This window comes from Symphalangus syndactylus, chromosome 1 (assembly GCF_028878055.3).
Source record: "Symphalangus syndactylus isolate Jambi chromosome 1, NHGRI_mSymSyn1-v2.1_pri, whole genome shotgun sequence".
In the NCBI taxonomy this organism is placed as follows: Eukaryota; Metazoa; Chordata; class Mammalia; order Primates; family Hylobatidae; genus Symphalangus; species Symphalangus syndactylus.
The window spans coordinates 33,134,688-33,154,186 of record NC_072423.2 but is presented as its reverse complement, the minus strand read 5'-3'; the positions used below and the strand labels follow the sequence as shown (position 1 = coordinate 33,154,186).

General features: G+C 35.7%; 1 protein-coding gene and 1 long non-coding RNA gene across 3 annotated transcripts in view; one reads left to right on the top strand and one right to left on the bottom strand.

The window, feature by feature from the left end:
• Positions 1-19,499, top strand: part of DCC (DCC netrin 1 receptor) — a 1,203,407-nt gene that overhangs the window by 1,055,957 nt on the left and 127,951 nt on the right. For both annotated transcript variants that reach the window (XM_055298749.2, XM_055298754.2), the window contains exons 16-18: positions 6,209-6,304; positions 11,963-12,195; positions 17,606-17,744. In XM_055298749.2, coding sequence (XP_055154724.2) covers positions 6,209-6,304; positions 11,963-12,195; positions 17,606-17,744 — 468 coding nt within the window. The remainder of the gene's footprint in view (positions 1-6,208; positions 6,305-11,962; positions 12,196-17,605; positions 17,745-19,499) is intronic.
• LOC129493106 (uncharacterized) overlaps positions 8,419-19,499 on the bottom strand; it is a 64,620-nt gene continuing 53,539 nt past the window's right edge. The window contains exons 2-4 of the long non-coding RNA XR_008661041.2: positions 12,075-12,175; positions 10,343-10,472; positions 8,419-8,817 (exon numbers count right to left, since the gene is read on the bottom strand). This is a non-coding gene — a long non-coding RNA (uncharacterized lncRNA). The remainder of the gene's footprint in view (positions 8,818-10,342; positions 10,473-12,074; positions 12,176-19,499) is intronic.

Sequence of the window (19,499 nt, the reverse complement as noted above, 5' to 3'; positions counted from 1 at the left end):
ACAGAAAAATGAAGCCATGAATTTAGTGTCTCATGGACTATGCTGACCATCCATAAGCTACAGCTGTTAACCCTGATTAGGAAGTCAAAGGCTTCCTATTAAGTAGAACATTCTTTGAATCCTGATCCAAATTGGACCTGTGAATATAAAACAATCACTTCAAATCTCCTAGCATAAACGGCTGTTTCATTCTTTTATATTTACCCCCCCACCACCACCTTACCACATCATATAAAGTTTCTAGTTTGTTGTTGTTGCTCTAATGGTTGACATCTTGACTATGTAAGACCAGACTTCAGTATCTATTTTTCTGGGTTTATATGTGTATTGGCATGTAGTTGGGTATGTAGGAATCTGTCCAAGATTATAGACTAATGACCACAGGCTTGGATTCAGTCCAGAGAGATAGTTTTGCCAGGACAGGTTTATTTTATTTATTTACATTATCTGCCAACACTGAAAAATTTGATAATTTCTCATAAAAATCTGGATTTCCAGATAATCTGACAACACTGGGACTACCTTCCATACACTAATATTATCTTGGACCTGAATAGTGGCTCCGCTCTTTAGATCAATCGTATACTTTCCAAGATCCTCTCTGACCTAGCGGCTGTTATACACTGTAGCCAAATCTAACCGTTTTATTTCTCTCTCTCTCTGATTAAAAACAACACACACACACACACACACACACACACCACACACACACACCTCCTAAGCATTTAAGTTGGAATTTATGATCTCTTTTTCACTCTTTTGATAAATACTTAAATAGATGCAAATACGGAGATGTATTCAGTTGAACCAAATGGAATTTGAACTGCAAAAAGGCAATTTTTTTTTCATTATTATTATACTTTAGGTTTTAGGGTACATGTGCACAATGTGCAGGTTTGTTACATATGTATCCATGTGCCATGTTGTTTTGCTGCACCCATTAACTCGTCATTTAGCATTAGGTATATCTCCTAATGCTGTCCCTCCGCCTCCCCCCACCCCACAACAGTCCCCGGAGTGTGATGTTCCCCTTCCTGTGTCCATGAGTTCTCATTGTTCCCTTCCCACCTATGAGTGAGAACATGCGGTGTTTGGTTTTTTGTCCTTGCGATAGTTTACTAAGAATGATGTTTTCCAGTTTCATCCATGTCCCTACAAAGGATATGAACTCATCATTTTTTATGGCTGCATAGTATTCCATGGTATATATGTGCCACATTTTCTTAATCCAGTCTATCGTTGTTGGACATTTGGGTTGGTTCCAATTCTTTGCTATTGTGAATAGTGCCACAATAAACATACGTGTGCATGTGTCTTTATAGCAGCATGATTTATAGTCCTTTGGGTATATACCCAGTAATGGGATGGCTGGGTCAAATGGTATTTCTAGTTCGAGATCCCTGAGGAATCGCCACACCGACTTCCACAGTGGTTGAACTAGTTTACAGTCCCACCAACAGTGTAAAAGTGTTCCTATTTCTCCACATCCTCTCCAGCACCTGTTGTTTCCTGACTTTTGAATGATGGCCATTCTAACTGGTGTGAGATGGTATCCCACTGTGGTTTTGATTTGCATTTCTCTGATGGCCAGTGATGATGAGCATTTCTTCATGTGTTTTTTGTCTGCATAAATGTCATCTTTTGAGAAGTGTCTGTTCATGTCCTTCGCCCACTTTTTGATGGGGTTGTTTGTTTTTTTCTTGTAAATTTGTTTGAGTTCATTGTAGATTCTGGATATTAGCCCTTTGTCAGATGAGTAGGTTGCAAAAATTTTCTCCCATTCTGTAGGTTGCCTGTTCACTCTGATGGTAGTTTCTTTTGCTGTGCAGAAGCTCTTTAGTTTAATGAGATCCCATTTGTCAATTTTGGCTTTTGTTGCCATTGCTTTTGGTGTTTTAGACATGAAGTCCTTGCCCACGCCTATGTCCTGAATGGTATTGCCTAGGTTTTCTTGTAGGATTTTAATGGTTTTAGGTCTAACATTTAAGTCTTTAATCCATCTTGAATTAATTTTTGTATAAGGTGTAAGGAAGGGATCCAGTTGCAGCTTTCTACATATGGCTAGCCAGTTTTCCCAGTACCATTTATTAAATAGGGAATCCTTTCCCCATTTCTTGTTTTTGTCAGGTTTGTCAAAGGTCAGATAGTTGTAGATATGCAGCATTATTTCTGAGGATTCTGTTCTGTTCCATTGATCTATGTCTCTGTTGTGGTACCAGTACCATGCTGTTTTGGTTACTGTAGCCTTGTAGTATAGTTTGAAGTCAGGTAGCGTGATGCCTCCAGCTTTGTTCTTTTGGCTTAGGATTGACTTGGCGATGCGGGCTCTTTTTTGGTTCCATATGAACTTTAAAGTAGTTTTTTCCAATTCTGTGAAGAAAGTACAAAAAGGCAATTTTAAATGGCTCAAGCCTAGTAAAAATGTTTACATTTTTGGTGCATAGATGATTCATATATTTGAAATCAGACTTAGTCCATGCTGCAATAACTCAAAAGAATATATTTCCCAGCAAAAAAAAAAAAAAAGTGTACTTTTTGGTCTACCTAAGTGTATTTTCACCATTTTTTCGCTGAAATGTTTTCTTCCTCCCATCGTGCTTCTTAGTCCTACCCTTCTTCACAAGCCCTAGTTCAAAGTTCATATCTTCCAAAAGTCTTCTTTGATGACCTAAATCCTCACTAATTTTTCAGACCTCTGAATGTATAGCATTCATAAGCTATATCATATACTTTATTGTTTAATTTTACATAGTCTTTCATTGTTTTCTCTGCCCAGAATTATGTTAGTAACCTGACAGAGATTCATCTTCTCCAAGTACTTGGATCTCAAAGCGCATTTAACACTTGTCAATTGATTACTTTCTTATTAGGAAAATAGCTTGACAACATACATTTTCAAAAAAGAAATATTCCCTTTTGGAGAGAAAGCAATTCACTGAATAGAAGCCCCTTGACTACATTAGATATAATCTTATTTTATTCTTCTCGCTGTATTACAGCTCTTGAATCCGTGTAGTTTAGAATGTCAATATCTTTAACATTAATACTTAGGTCACATACAAATTTTATGAAGAAAAGTCAATCAGATCAATTTTTATAGATGCCTGTCAGAGATAAACACACTCATTTTTAAGGTTTTTTTTATTTTGATATAAAACCCAGATACAGAAAACCACATGCAACAAATGTGTAATTTAATGAAATATTATAAATTGAAGTTCACCATGTTTCCTTGCTCTGTTTTCTGCAATCTGTCATTTAGGTCCAGAGGCTAGATCAGACTAAGTAGGTTTGATCCCTTTGGCAAAACTCTAGAGGGTAGTCTGTTCTTTCATCAGGAAGCGCATACTGTCTTGTTGTCTCTATTTTATCTTAGCAATTATTAATGCTTAATGCTTAGATCCATTCATTAATGGGGACTGTAAAACAGCAATATTTTAATTTTACTGTTTGGTTTTTATTTGTTAGCTAAAATTATGTTCTGAGTTCACAACCTCAGAAATGACGAGCCATTATTATTCTTTAAAATACCTTTATCAAATTATGCATTTATGTATATTTGATGAGTTTCCATACATCACAGCACTTATGCTTTTCTGTTTGCAGATTATCCTTACCTCTGGTCTGAGGGAGTCTCTTCAAATTGACTACTGAACCCATTTGACATGATTTTATTAGTTGCTTCCGTTCTATCTAGTATGTCAAAATATTTCAGGTTCATTTGGCATGCTTTCTACTTTAAGAATCAACCAGTTCTGCGAGAAGCTGCTTCTTAGTAATAGGAATTATTTTTCCCCCAAACTGCAGTCTGTATATTAGGGATGCTTATTGCTACCGAGTCCAGGTTTCCAGACATTTTTTTAGCAGACAGAGCTGGAACAGAGAAAAAGTACAATTTTGAGTTCAAACTTATTTTTCCAATTCAATTTTAGGAACACAGAATTTATTGAACCTTTTCTGTATTACATCTCTAGGTCTTTTCATCTACACCAAGAATTTGGTTCTCAGGGACAGAGGGGATGATAGAATATCTCATGTTTACCCATTTGCTTTATTCCATATTACATTAGTCTCAAAATAATAAAAGTGTCAACATCAATAATAATTATTGAAATATTTATCTTTGCATATACTCTCATTAGTCTTTAATTTTGTTTTATGATTGTACCATATCTATAATATCAAAACATTTAGCCATTACAAAATAAAATATCTTTCCTCTAACTTAGTCTTAGTTTATTAAATTTTTATTCACCAGTTAGCTATTAAATCAGTATCTCTTCTGGTCATTGTGCATGCCTAATACTCATTTACTAGTAGTTGTGGGGATCAGGGAACAATATTCCTGAGTACTTACAAGTGGATAACAGTTTGTACCCTTTATGTTTAAAGTTAATTTTTGTTGACTATGAAACCTTGAATTACATTTTCTTATGTTGAGTATCTAAAGTTACTCTAATTTCTTCTACCATAAAATGTTATATAAAGCCTGATAATCTAATTTTTTTTCTAAGTCATATATTATTTTTGTCTGGATGCCTAAAACATTATTTTAAATCAGTAGAGTTTTTAGTTATTTATTCTGTTTTTATTTTCCTTTGGATTTTCTTCATCAAGGACTCCTATTATCTGTATGTTAGATCTTCCTTAACTTCAATATTTATCACTTTCTCCTGAATCCTTTTTCAGTCTTCTTAATTTCTTTTGTTACGTTTTTGCTTTTGATTTGTATTCATCTAGTTACCTTTCATGTCTAAAATTTTTTAATTTACATATATCTATTTATTGAGTTATGCCACCTCATTTCTGAGTTTTCTGATTTATGTTACTTTTTCATATCTGGCATTTTCTTAATGTAGTTTAAGTTCATTTTGAAATCATAAATTGCAGTTTTGATCTATTTTTCTTGGGTGTTTTCTTCTACTTTTTATCCATTTTCTGTACTTTTCTATAGGAATGATACTCTCCTATTTTATTTTTTCTTGTGGTAATTTTGTAAAGAAGTTGACCTCAATACATTTTTTTTTTTTTTTTTTTTTTTTTTGAGGCAGAGTCTTGCTGTGTCGCCCAGGATGGAGTGCAGTGGCGCTATCTCGGCTCACTGCAAGTTCCGCCTCCCAGGTTCACGCCATTCTTCTGCCTCAGCTTTCCGAGTAGCTGGGACTACAGGCACCTGCCACAGTGCCTGGCTAATTTTTTTTTGTATTTTTATTAGAGACGGGGTTTCACCGTGTTAGCCAGGATGCTCAATACATTTTTATTGCTTACATTTATGTAATTTGTTTTTTCTGTTCTTTCAGAAATTCAGAGAGCTCTTCTCAATACATAGAGCTCCCTGTCCTGTTCTTTTCAACATACAGGGTTCAGCAAACTACAGGTTACAAGTAGAATCTGGAGCAGGTCTTGTTCTTGTAGGGACCCCTGAATTATGAGTGATTCTTAACATTTTTGAAGAGTTGTAAACAAATAAACAGAGATAAAAATGTGACAGAAACAATGTGACATTCAAAGCTAAAGTATTTACTATCTGGGCCGACAAAAGCTTGCCAGCTCCGGATACAGACTAAAAACTATGGCAGCTTGCTTTCTGAATTTTTATGGTTCTTCTTCTCCCCTACTTTTATCTGGACTTTCTCTCCTCTTCATCAATATTGTTTCAATCTTGCTTATATCTTACATCAGTTCCCAGGAGGTTGTCCCCAGTTTGGGCCCAGTCTTAGAGAGGAGACTTTGCAGGTCAGTTCTGAGTGTTTAAATTTGTTGTTCTGAAACTGATCTGCTGTGCTTTCCAGCATTAGCTGATACCTATTTTAGAATTATCCTGTTTTTAGGTTTGATTCTTCCCTTTGATGTCTCTTACACAGATGCAGACAACAAACAGATGATGAGGCTGTCGGTTGTTTATTCACACCCACTTGTATATTAGGGTTCGAGGGCACACATCATCACATAGGTTTGCAGCAAGCGGCTAAATGCTTTCGGTTTTCTACCTAGTAGTTCAGTATGTTTTCATATGGGGATTGAGGAAGATCAAAAAACCCTACTGCTACCACCCACTGCCACTTTCCTTTCTGAATCCAACTCACTCATTCTTAAACAGTTTATCAAGTAGATTATATGAAATTTGTTTTGAGGAAAATGTTTGCCCTGAGTATTTCGGTACATTAAATAAATCAACACGTTCATATTGTTTCTGTTTTTTCTCCAGAGTCAAGTTCCCATTATGTAATCTCCCTAAAAGCTTTTAACAATGCCGGAGAAGGAGTTCCTCTTTATGAAAGTGCCACCACCAGGTCTATAACAGGTAAGTGAAATTGTTAATCTTCCTCTGACAAAGTAATATTTGATTTATGGTGAAAAAAGAAAAACTAAAATAAAATACAAAGAAACAAAAATGAATATATTATTTCATTATCCTCTGATAATCCTCAGAGAATAATTATCCTCTGAGTCTGATATGTATACATGTATACATGCACACATATGCATGCATTTTTTATTTCTTTTGTTGTCAAAATTAAGTGGGAGGAATTCAGTTTACGAATTCGCACATTGACTTAGAGAACATAGATCTTTCAATCTGTTCCTTCCCAATAGCATCATAGTTTTGGTGCCCTGATACCATGCTTCCATCTCCTGAGCAGCTTGTCTCCATTCAATGCCATCTTTGTCCCTGCATAAAGGTTGCCAAATGCCTAAATAGACACTTGCTTCTCCACACAGGGTCTTTCAAACTAAGATGACAAGGAAGAGCTGGCCTTCTGGGGTGGTTTGCATTAGGCTGAGTGACGTATGTGGTATCTTCCTGAGCTGGGCCTCCAGGTCACCCCAGCAGTGCCCAGGGCCTCAGGACCTTAAAGGGATAGCTGATTTAAGGCCTTGTCACCCTTAGGAATTTTTCTGTTAGTTGGACTGTAAAGGCAGTACATAAAAGGGCTCAAGAAACTGAGAAAGAAATGGGTAAGATGGTGAGATCCAAACTATTTATGGAGGCTATTTGTTAGCATGCCTAGGCTTGGTCCAAAATACAATAAGCAACACATTTGTAGGGCTATTCAGAGTCCCTGGAAAGTCACTTGACTACTTCTCCAAACCCCTGCCACAGACTTATGTCTGAAATCTCCAAGTAAAACCCAAGTTCCCTCTCTAACTAATATATTGAACCTGACCCCTCACACCCTTCAGACCTCATTTAACTTGTCAGATATTGTCCCCTTAACGAAAACAGAGGATCTGAGATAGCAAGCATCGGAGAACATGAGATGTTACTGAAGTTTAAAATTTGGATGAGTTGGAAAAAATGGTTATAAAATAAATAGTGGAATCCCGTGGCTTCTACTCCTGCCCAAATTTATGTGAGCTTAGTGCGGTTTGTTTGCCAAGTGTACAAGCTTCATTCGTAGACTATCTTAAGAATACAGTTGTTCTTTGAATTCATAATTGTTATATGATGGTCTCTAGAAAATACTGTCACTGTATTGATTTTAGTAGTATAATTTAAGGCAAAGTTGCTATTGTAGTCTCTTTGAATCTTTGACCATTGTTTCCAGGTCTACGACCTGTCTAAAGTAGAATGCAAAATCTTGGGCAGATGTCAATATGTTTATTTATCTGTGGAGACAGTATATATCATTCATTGTATAATCAAAGGGGTTCATGACTTCTCTAAGAGAGTAAATAATTACCCCAGAGAATATTTACTATCAAACGTGTTATCTCCAAATACAGAAAAATGAGAAAAATTGAGGTTCAGTATACAAACTAAGAGCTAACATGAGGGGTGTCTGGGATTTTAACTTTATTCTCTTGCTCTGCTAGCAACAAGATTCTTTGTGAGCAAACAGGCCACTTTGGCTGCACCACTGTGTCCCATAATTTTCCTTTAGTGACCATCTCTGTCCTGCCTATGGAAAAAGATCCCCAGTAGCTGCTCATTGCCATGGTGACTTGGCACTTGTGATCAGGCCATGCAAACTGATACTACAGTCAGTCTTTTCAAGCTCTTATTCTCTTGCCAAAACTAGTGGCCACCAGGAAGGACCACTGAGGTGGCAAATACAAATCGCTTTTCAATCAGAAACTGGAAAAGGTGAAAGAATTCAAATAAACTGAAAGTAAGTTGTTCAGAAAGAACCGTTGGAGTCACTATCAGCTTCATTCTTCTTAGCATTTGTTGCATTAATTCTAGCATATGACATTCCCAAAGTGGTTTCTAAAACATCAGTGATCCAGGCAGTTTTTATTTTCTGATGACTCAGATCCTAAAGGAACTGAGAATTGAAATAATACTAAAAGTCGGAATTTGTGTGAGGAATTTTCTTATTGGAGAAAAGCCAGTTAAGGGGTTCGAGAAGAATGCGTGATTCCAGCCCTTTTCAAAAAGGAAAGAAAACACTTTTTCTGGAAGTGACTGAATTATTTTATTTTGCTTCCACATGTCATGGAGAACAAAGAACAAATACATGAAATCAAAGGTTAAAGAAACTCATTAATAAATGTGTCAGTGCCATGTAGAAGGCGTCCTCTATCTCTAAGCTTCTGCAAAGGAGTACCATGGACAGTCTTGAACAAGGGCCCGTATAAAGTAACTACAAAATATATCACAGGCAATAAAACCTCAAGTTAGAATAAGCATCAGGCTATAGAGTTTTCTGCACACATGTGCTCACAGATGTTGGTGAGCTCTGGAGTCTCATCCCATACTGGGAATATCAGCATTAGAGCTGCTGAAAGTCTCACCTGGCCCAATGCGTTGAGTCTCATTTTTGCTGTAAAGCCCTTTATTTCTTGTTGTCTTAAGGACAAGATATCTTGAGCCTGGGGAAGGGAAGAAGACAAAAATAAGAAGACTAATAAAACACACTGTTGAATTGATTTATTCTCAATTGCTTTATCAATGTTAAAATGAAGTACAATCCACATGTAAAATTGCATCATTATTTTTAAAGTTCATTTTTTTTTTGAGATAGGGTCTCATTCTGTTGCCCAACCTGGAGTGCAGTGGTGCAGTCATGGCTCACTGTAGACTTGACCTCTTAAGCTCAAGTGATCCTCCCACCTAAGTCTCCTGGGTAGCTGGGACTACAGGTGTGCCCCACTATACCTGGTATTATTTTTTTTTTGAGATGGAGTCTTGCTATGTTGCCCAGGCTGGTCTTGAACTCTTGGCCTCAAACAATCCTTTTGCCTCAGCCTTCCAAAGTGTTGGGTTTACAGGCGTGAATCACCACACCCATCTAAAGTTCATTTTGAATGTTAGTATAATGACTCAACATTCATGGGCACTTACCAAAACACCTGTTAGGAATTGAATGGATTTCTTTCTCAGCAAAAGTTTTGAGGCTATATTTTGTCTTTTACTAAATTTTTTTTCAATTCTCTTGAATGTAACCACTCAAAGTCAGCGTATAAATCACCCAGTGGTAGGAAGAGAAAACAAAAAATGTTTTGTAGCAACAAAAGAGTGTGTTAAATTCAATTATTCAAATATTAATAGTTTCTGACCTGAGAGAAAAAAACAATTAATATATGCAATATGTATTAATAGCTGTGCTTGCTGTGCACGATAACTCTCTGGTTTGCGGGAAATGCTCTATATCTGCATCAGACACTAGGTTTTTATAGCAATTTAACACCTGAAATTGCCTAGTGCAACACATGAAGTGAATTTTTTGTTATTTAATTCTAATTTATTTAAACTTAACTAGTTCATATAACTAGTGGTCATTGTACTAGCACAGCTCTGGAGGAAGTGTCAAGTAGGATGACAAGCCACACCTGAAAATATATTATTCCATAAAATGGGAAAGAAAAAACTTGTGCAGCAAAACAACATGGCACATGGATACACATGTAACAAAACTGCACATTGTGCACATGTACCCTAAAACCTAAAGTATAATAATAAAAATAAATAAAAATAAAAAATAATAAAAAAAGAAAAAAAAAGAAAAAACTTGGCCGAGGATAGAAATTTCTGAACTGTGTAAGTCCATCAATAAATACCACCCAACACCCTTGCTTGAAATTTGAGAGAAGCATTCTGGAACTGACTCCAAGAAACTCAGTAACAATGGTCATGAATAGTACACCCATTTAAGATCAGAAATAGCAGGATTGACTATTTCCTTTTCTTGAAGAAGAATCACCCCATTTCAAAACCTTATGTATGGCACCTGTGAAAAAACTATACAGTTAATATATGTTTACCAATAAAACTGGATTAAGAAAACAGTAAAATAGGTCAAAAGAGGAGTTTGTAAATTAGAAAACGTCCCATATGTGTATCACGTTCTTCTTGTAAAGCCAGCTAAAAATAGAAACAAGTAAAACAAAGTAGCACCTGCTTTAATTTGGCAAAAATGTCTTCCACTGCTCCACAAACCGATGAATGATTGGAATCTTTGTGGAGACTGCAACGTCTTCTCTTTCCACTTCATCATTTTATAAATCTATTTGAGTTTCAAGGATCCCTTAATAAAAAGAGACATCAAAGAAAATACGGAAAGCCTGGGCTCTGTCATTAAATTTTAAACACAACTCTCTTTCTCTCTCTCTCTCCTTTTTTTTTTTTTTTTGTTTTGGTTTTCAGTTTTATATTTTGCTCCAAAGACCACAGACTAGTAAACTACTAAATAATTCATTGGAAAACAGAGTGATGAATAGGGGATAGGCATTTGAAATGCAGTGGACAAAGTGAAGTAATCATCAAAACCAGCCAGCAGTCACTCCACTTTAAACTAGGCTGTTGAAAAAAATAAACCCTGTATTATGCTGCTGTAGACACCCAACATCTTAGTAGGTCTCATCTCCCCGAATGTCATCATAGGCCCAGCCTGAAAGTTACATTATCACATCTTATTATTTTTCTTAGAATATGCACTACATAATATAAAGATTTTTTAAGTGTAAATGTCTTAAGTACAAAATCAAATGCTCAAAGTTAGGCTGTTACTATGGCCACAAAATCAACTTCTCTTATTCTGATATCACAGCATAAACATGATTATAAGGTGTTTTGGAGAATTTTGTAAAAACACACACATCATTTTGCAGATTCCCATTATATTATGGATCAAAGCATGTATATACCTCAGTGCCAATCTCATAAGTCTGTAGGTAGTTAATCCTGTCTTGCCATCCAATAATATAAAATTGTAGGAATGTGTAATATGGGAACTCCTACTAAGACTAAAAACTTAGCTAATTACTCTGTGAGTATGTGGGTAAAATCACACTTCTACATTTTCAAGGGTTTCAGTCTAAGAAAGCCTGACAAACCAGGTGCTGTCTGAAACTTAATTATCAAATAGATAATTGATCCATGGGATCATGTGTACCTGGTCACTCTGGTTTTGTGCAATCACAGCCACACACAGGTTGCTGTGGATGTCAGGGTACTTTGTTCTTTATTATTTATTTGTTTCTTGCCTAGGAAATGTGTTTGCAGATATAAGCTAAGCAACAATGAAAACATTAGAGAAATCCTATTAAGTTAGAGAAGGAAGAGAAAATAAACAAAAAATTAGGTATTAGATAAGCAATTAGCTTTTTGTAGGCAGAAATAAACTGGAACCCCCATTTTTATCTTATTATTTTAAATTACATAGTAATAAAACTGATCAATTCTATAACTAGATCTTTTAAGAAGCAATGTGCAACATTTAAAAAATGGTCTTTAAAATATATAAGCAGAAGTGACAGTCAAACGGATAAAACCACTCTAAGAGAATGAGTAAATTATAGAAAATATTCAATTACTTTTTTGCAATATAGCAATACTGTTTCTAATGTGTTTTCCGATTGAATTAATTACATTTTTTTTCTGTTCTTCTCATGTTCCCTTTCATCATTATTGCCATGCATTTAACTCATTGTGATGTGTTACCACTGATATTTATTTTTTAACGCTTTTATTTACGTATTTATTTGTTTGTTTCATTTGGTGGGTTTTTAAACCCAGATCCCACTGACCCAGTTGATTATTATCCTTTGCTTGATGATTTCCCCACCTCGGTCCCAGATCTCTCCACCCCCATGCTCCCACCAGTAGGTGTACAGGCTGTGGCTCTTACCCATGATGCTGTGAGGGTCAGCTGGGCAGACAACTCTGTCCCTAAGAACCAAAAGACGTCTGAGGTGCGACTTTACACTGTCCGGTGGAGAACCAGCTTTTCTGCAAGTGCAAAATACAAGGTGAAGTTCTAATTGATAGCATGAAATTTAAAATGAACTGACATTTGTTTAACGCATTGTTTTAAACCCCTCCTGGACTGTCATGAGGCGTTTTGCTGCTGTGTATCTATGTGGAAAAACAAAGCATTTTAATAACTCAATATCTAAAATTAACATGAGAATAATTGTATTTTAGGAAACAATTCTAAGGCCAGGTAGGAAAACATCAAGCGCTGTAAAACGTTATTTGCTTTTCACTAGATGCTGAGTTTGTATAAATGATTTGATTCTGTACAAGAGAATGCCATTGTCCCTTTAAAATAGCAGAGATCTATGTTAATTTTCTGGATTTTGGTATCTTTTTTTTTTTTTCCATTTGGAATCTAGATTGATTTCCAAAGCGACCCTATTAATGTCACAGAGACTCATCTTTCAGTGAATATAACCGGGAATAGATAAGTTGAAGACATATTTGTAACCTCAGCACTCTAAGCCATTAACATCTACTTCATTTAGCCTTGAAAACACACTATTATGGTAAAGAAAACTCACAATCCACACTCCCCTTTAGCTAATATGAATTCACCAGCTCTCTGTTCTTGTCCTTATCACAGAGTCATCTCACAACCTCTTTAAGAGCTCCTCAGAGATACATATTTGAGGCGGTCATTACCAGTTTCAAGTCTCTATCAACCAGCCTCAGGGATCATAACAACGAGTTATATACTAAGATAATTTTGTTACCTCCTAAAACTGCTATGATGTTAGTATATATAGACAATATACAAATGTAGACAAAAATGAGAAGATCAACAAGTAGTTGTCAAGAACCTACTATGTACCTAGAAATGTACTACATCATAGAGATGGTTTATTTTGAAAGAAAACATGGTGTAGTCATTGTTACTTATTACATATAATTTTAGGATGAGTTATACACTCAGCTCTATGGATAAGCTTAAGAGAATTCATAAGTTATTCGGGAGATAGAACGTATAAAAACACATTTAGAACTTAAACCTTCACAAGATACTGATTGGGAATGAAGAAGTCAGTTTTGAAAATAAGAGCATAAATGCCACCCAACAACTAAGAAATCAGATAGTTCAACCCTGGCCATCTGTCTTCTTCCCAATCCTTTTGTGTTCTCTTAACCACTCGACTGGGATAGCTCTTGAGGAGATTTTAGGTCTCCTGATACTTTAGCCAGTGTTCTGTTGACTGAACGACCATCCTCCTGAATCCAGCCTCAAGCTAGTAGTGATGTTGGGGGGATGAAAATATTTCAAGGATGCTTTTAACCCCAATCCTGGAGCTATAGCTAAATCCCACCACCAACCTGTAAGCTTGCCTCTCTCTGCCCGTAGCCATGCTGGATCTTCCTGTGGTGTCTTTCAACTTTTAAATGGCATTAAATTCACATTTCATCATAAAACAGATTTTAGTTGAAACCATTTAAAGACAGTTTTCTTTGGTACTGCTGCCCTGTTAGGTGAGGTATTTGGAAAAACTCTCCAGGCAAGTCTAAATAGTATCATTGCTATAAGGTATGTGGTAAGTACCCTATCCATCTCCTTACAATAGTAGATTTAAGATTCAGCAGAACTATAAATAAAGATAACATTAGCAGAAGAGACAACCAATGAATCATATGAGACCACTAAAGAATATCTCTTTTTATATAGATTACCCAGTTCTCTAAGTTTACTTTTAGAAGGCTACTTTCTCCACTTTAAAAATTTTATGTCATAATTGCTATACTTGGTAGATACATTCATTTCACAGAATGGCCATGGCGACTTTGCCAGAATGTGAAATGTTCTAAGGAACAATGATTGTTTTCTTCAGAATGGTTTGAGTTCCAAAATTTCCTGAAGCAAATTATTTCAGTTGAATAGTTACTACAGCAGACATGGAATTACTGAATCTCACAAAGAGTGCCTGTGAGGTGAGACCCAGCCCAAAAAGATTTTAACTGTTCCTCCTCTCTTCATTTTCCCTGACAGAAGGCTTTCAATTACTAACGTACTATTCCCTCTCTCTCTCTTTTTCTCTCTCCATATATATCCATACCCTGATTTGAGGAGGGTTAGAGAAAACTAGAAAGATATAAAACAAATTTAAATTTTACAAATAATGGTGATAGGCTCTTTGAGTTTTCACTTTGTACTTTTCAAGCCAATGTCGTATCTTAACTTCATCTCATTTCCACTACAGCTTTAAAAGGCAGGCAGGACATACACACGATAGGAAACAAACAAAACGTACATGGAGCCACATGACCTGGGCTCAAGGGTTGGCTTTGCAACATCCTGTCATGAAACTTGACCGGCTCAGTCTCATTTTTCTCATCTATATGATGGGAATATCCGTACTTACTGTAAAAACAATGAGATTCTTTGTAGTTAAGTATGAAGACAGATGTAGGTGATATAACTTGACAGAAATTCCTCATTAAACTAGAGCTGGATCTCAGGTGACCCAATGGCATCATCCAGGGATTTCCCCACAGGAGTGTCCTTCTAGTTCCATTTAGTCCCAAATCTATAATACAGATGCTCATGTTTTGATTGTCTAAAACCCTGTATTAACTTTCCTGATCAAATGGAGACATTTTCTATATGTTTTTCTATTAAAGTATTTAATCATATGATGTTTTATGTAAATTTCTATTCAAAATATATCCATTGAGTGTTGACTAGTGCTTACTAGATATAATATGGATGTTACAGAGGATATGAAGTTGTGCAGGATTCAGTCTCAGCTCTCAAACTGCATACAACTCAATGGGGGGAGCATATAACACATGCTTAAAATTACATACAACAAGAGACAATGCATGAAATAATGTAGCTAAGATTTATTTAATACTTTCTCTGGGCCAAACACTATGTTTTATTTGTCTTAGTTTGCACTTTAAATAATGCTATGAAGTCAGTGCTATGGTCGTCTTCATTTTACACACAAGAAAAATAAGGCTCAGGCCAGTCTCAGTGGCTCACACCTGTAATCCCAGCACTTTGGGAGGCCAAGGCGACTGGATTGCCTGAGGTCAGGAGTTTGAGACCAGCCTGGCCAACGTGGTGAAATTTTGTCTCCACTAAAAAATACAAAAATTAGCTGGGCGTGGTGGAAGGGGGCTCCTGTAATCCCAGCTACCTGGGAGGCTGAGGCATAAGAATCTCTTGAACCCGAGAGGCTGAGGTTGCAGCAAGCCAAGATCGTGCCATTACACTCCGGCCTGGGTGACAAGTGCGAAACTCCATTTCAAAAAAAAAAAAAAAAGTAAGGCTCAGAGAGGTACTATCTGGTTATTCTATGCTCACAAAGATAACTGGCCATGTTGCTCCAAAGTATTTCTAGGCTTTTTTAAGATAAGCAGTAGCTTTCTATAAGGTTTTAGAGGAAACTGAGTAATTCACGGTATTTATAGAATGCAAAGGTGTCAATCTAGAACACAAAGACGATCTTACTTGTTGGCCTCTCAAATGCCAGTAGTGTCTGTGCCCAGAAACTGTTGCTATTGAGATATGATCGTTCCCTCTTACCTAAAATATTTCTTATTGCCTCATTTCTCCCTTTTATTTCCATTACTAAGACTTAGAAGTGTTCATGATCATGAAGGAAGGCAAAAATGGAAGTAATATATCTGCATGTCAGATACTAGCTGACCACTTTGTGTTTCATTTGATGGAATTTCATCTTCCTGATTATGCCAAAAAATATTTACATTTATTTAGGGCATATATTTTTACAGTTTTTCTTATTTTTTATTTTTGAGATGGAGTCTCGCTCTGTGGTCCAGGCTGGAGTGCCATGGCCTGATCTTGGCTCACTGCAACCTTCATCTGCCAGGTTCAAGCAATTTTCCTGTCTCAGCCTCCCGAGTAGCTTGGACTACAGGTGCATGCTACCATGCCCAGTTAATTTTTGTATTTTTAATAGAGACAGGGTTTCACCATATTGGTCAGGCTAGTCTTGAACTCCTGACCGCGAGTGATCCATCCGCCTCGGCCTCCCAAAGTGCTGGGATTACAGGCATGAGCCACAGTGCCAACCTACAGTTATTTTTAAGAAGACTTCTGATAAATATTTGAGGTCATCACTTTAATAGGCTGGACAGGCAAATCACCAAAATGTTATTAGTACAGTTACATATTTATCTGGTGGTGTAATGAAATATACAATTTTCATAACTATAACCTAAGAAGGATTCGTAGTAGAATTAAAAAAAAAGATATCCCTTCCTACAGTAGTAAGGGTAAGATACATATGATATGAATGGGGGAAAAGAGCTTTTCTTAATTATTTTAGACATTTAGACATAAATAGATAATAAATGTAATGTTTTAAAATAAAATATTTAACTTTGAAGAATGATACATCATACCAAGCACAAAATTATATTTATAAGAGGAACAGTTGCATTTTTTTTGCTTATATGGAAAATATACTTTAATGTATTAAACCTTGCATCATGTTTTTTCTTTATTACCCATTTTGATATTTTGAGTAAGCAATAAAGAACTATAATTTACTTTCTACTAAAATATCTCTAACTTGTCATTTAAAAGACAAAGAATAGATTCAGAAGACTTCAATAATACCAACACCACTTTAAACACCAATGTAATCCTTTAGTATTTATCCAGTTTGCTGTTCCTTCCTTGATCAATTGCTCCAGTTACCATTGTTAAATGTTTGTTTAATGTGAAGTCTACACAAAGAATGAAAATGACGTGACACAGCTTTGCTTTTGTCTCACGTTCTCTATAAGATGTAAATGGATTCTGGAAGCACTAAAAGTTTAAACCTTAAAGGCTTTTTGAGAAACATGATGAGCAGTAGAACTCTAATAAATTAACTTTGTTACAAGTGGAAAATAGTAACAATGGTCTATTTAAAATATATAACATTAAAACTTATGCCAAAAAAAACCACAGATTTTGATTATAAATGAATTAAGTTCAATGCAGAAAATTTCAAAAATTGAGTTGACAGAAGGAAGTGGAATTTGTCCTGTTGTTCTGGTTCTGTAATAAAGGTAAGTATTTAACTTTGAAAAAGGATATGTAAATACCAAGCACAAAGTGATATTTATAAGAGGCATAGTCTCATATGCCTGATCATATGGAAAATATGCTTTAACCTATTAGGCCTTTCAACCTATCTTACCTCGGAAAATTTTCTATCTAGTAGCCCCTTTGGACAACCATAATACCTAATTTTATTGGTTATACTGTAGATGTATAATCAGCCAGCATGAACTGGTTAATAGATGGGAAGTCGAGTCAGTGCTATGCTCTACTCCTCTGCTGTTTGGGAGTAGATTGCTTTTGTGTTGACTTATTTAATAGTCTTTTTATATGTTTTGATTTACCAAGTTGATAGAGTTTATTTTTTATCTCTTTGCTATTTCCTACTTGTATAGTCAGAAGACACAACATCTCTAAGTTACACAGCAACAGGCCTCAAACCAAACACAATGTATGAATTCTCGGTCATGGTAACAAAAAACAGAAGGTCCAGTACTTGGAGCATGACTGCACATGCCACCACTTATGAAGCAGGTATGTGAGGAAATGTCTACTTTGGACCCTTGATAATGGTGTTTCCCAGGTTCTGTGGAAATTAGAACATGTGTTCCCTATGGTGTCTCAATTATACCTTATCCTATATAAAATATTGCATCCTCTATAGTTCATAGCACTTTTATATCTAAGAGTATTCTCCTCACGCTAGAAAAAAAGTGAATCTCCAATGGCTTAAGTAATCTGCTTTCATGATTAATACATGGTTTCTTCAGGGTGTTAACCCAGGGGATCTGACTATAAATCTTCTTTTCACTACATTTAAGTAAAGAACAGAAATCCATCCAATGAACTCGGTCCAAAACAGTTGTGTCTTTGAACAATAGTCATAGTAAGTATTTCTCATTTTGAAAAAAAAAATAGATGCAAAACAAAGCATTGCATTACAACCAAAATCTCATGGGTATTTGCTGTGAATAACCTTGGCTGGATATGGGAAGGAGTTTCCAGGTGGTCTTGTTCACTCCTGGGAAATGGGGTAACATAATAGAAGACCTTTATGCAATTTTAAATAGTTCAAATCTAGGGTAATGCAATTCACTGTAATTTTTACTGGTCACATTTACTATGGATCATAAATGTAGAGTTTATAACCTTAACAAGGATGCAGTGTACTTGACATTTATAGTTCACAGAAATCCAACTTCTGAAGAATCCAGGGTTAACATGTTTTTTTTTTTGATGGGTTTCATAATATATCATTTGGGGGTAAACTACACCAATTTTCAAATTTAAAAAAATGCTAATAAAGCTCTTTCCTGGGTAAGTTGAATTTATCTTTCCATTAGAATTTGTCCCATGGGATTGCAGTTCTAATTTTTATCTCCAACTATTATTTTAACTATTAGAGTTCTAGTGAGAATATTTTTACATATCTGTGGATACTTCTTTCAACAAGAAGATTTCTAGTTGACCTAATTTAATTTTAACATCCTATTTTTCTATTTTACCTGTTATTATCTCTTCTTCTCAGAATTCCACCCTGAATGCAGAATGTTCACAGCTTCTTAGGGTTAATAAGACCAGCTGGATGAAATACATACTATTGGATAGAGTAAACAAGTAAACAGTCTACTCTTCGTTTTTACTTGAAAGGAGATGAATGTAGATAAATGCAAAATAGTAAGAAATTTGGCCTTCCCTGTGTGAAAGAGAAGTAGTAGTATTTTCATCTTAATACAAGCAAATTCATTCATTTTTTTCCTCATAAACATAAAATGCACACCAACATCTGACTTGATATATGCACCCTATTGACTTCTCATCAACCGCCTAGCCTTGTAGGGACACCAGTGGTGACACCCATTGCTAACAAAAAGATATTAACTTTTAGAAATGTGGTTAGTAGAAAAAGTAATAATCTGGACAAAGGTGTAAATAGCACATGGATAGGATCCCTGAGTGATGATGAGAAGCAAGAAGTAATTCACAAGTGTCTGCAGGTTTTATAACTGTGAGAAGGAAATTCAGTGAATAAAATAAAGTTTGCTTCCAGTTCTGCAGTAAGATAAAGACCATATGGGGCTACACCATTATGTGTTGAAATGGCTTGTGATAAAGATACAAGTGACTGGAAATTTTTTGAAATCAAACATTTCACTCTGTCCAGATAATGAATCCTTCATTTGATTTTGGATAACTAAAGTAAAATAAAAGTGATAGGAAGGACACCTTAAATAATTAGGCCTTGGAAAGAGACGGGCATCAGCCTTATTATTCCTAGGCTATAGAAAT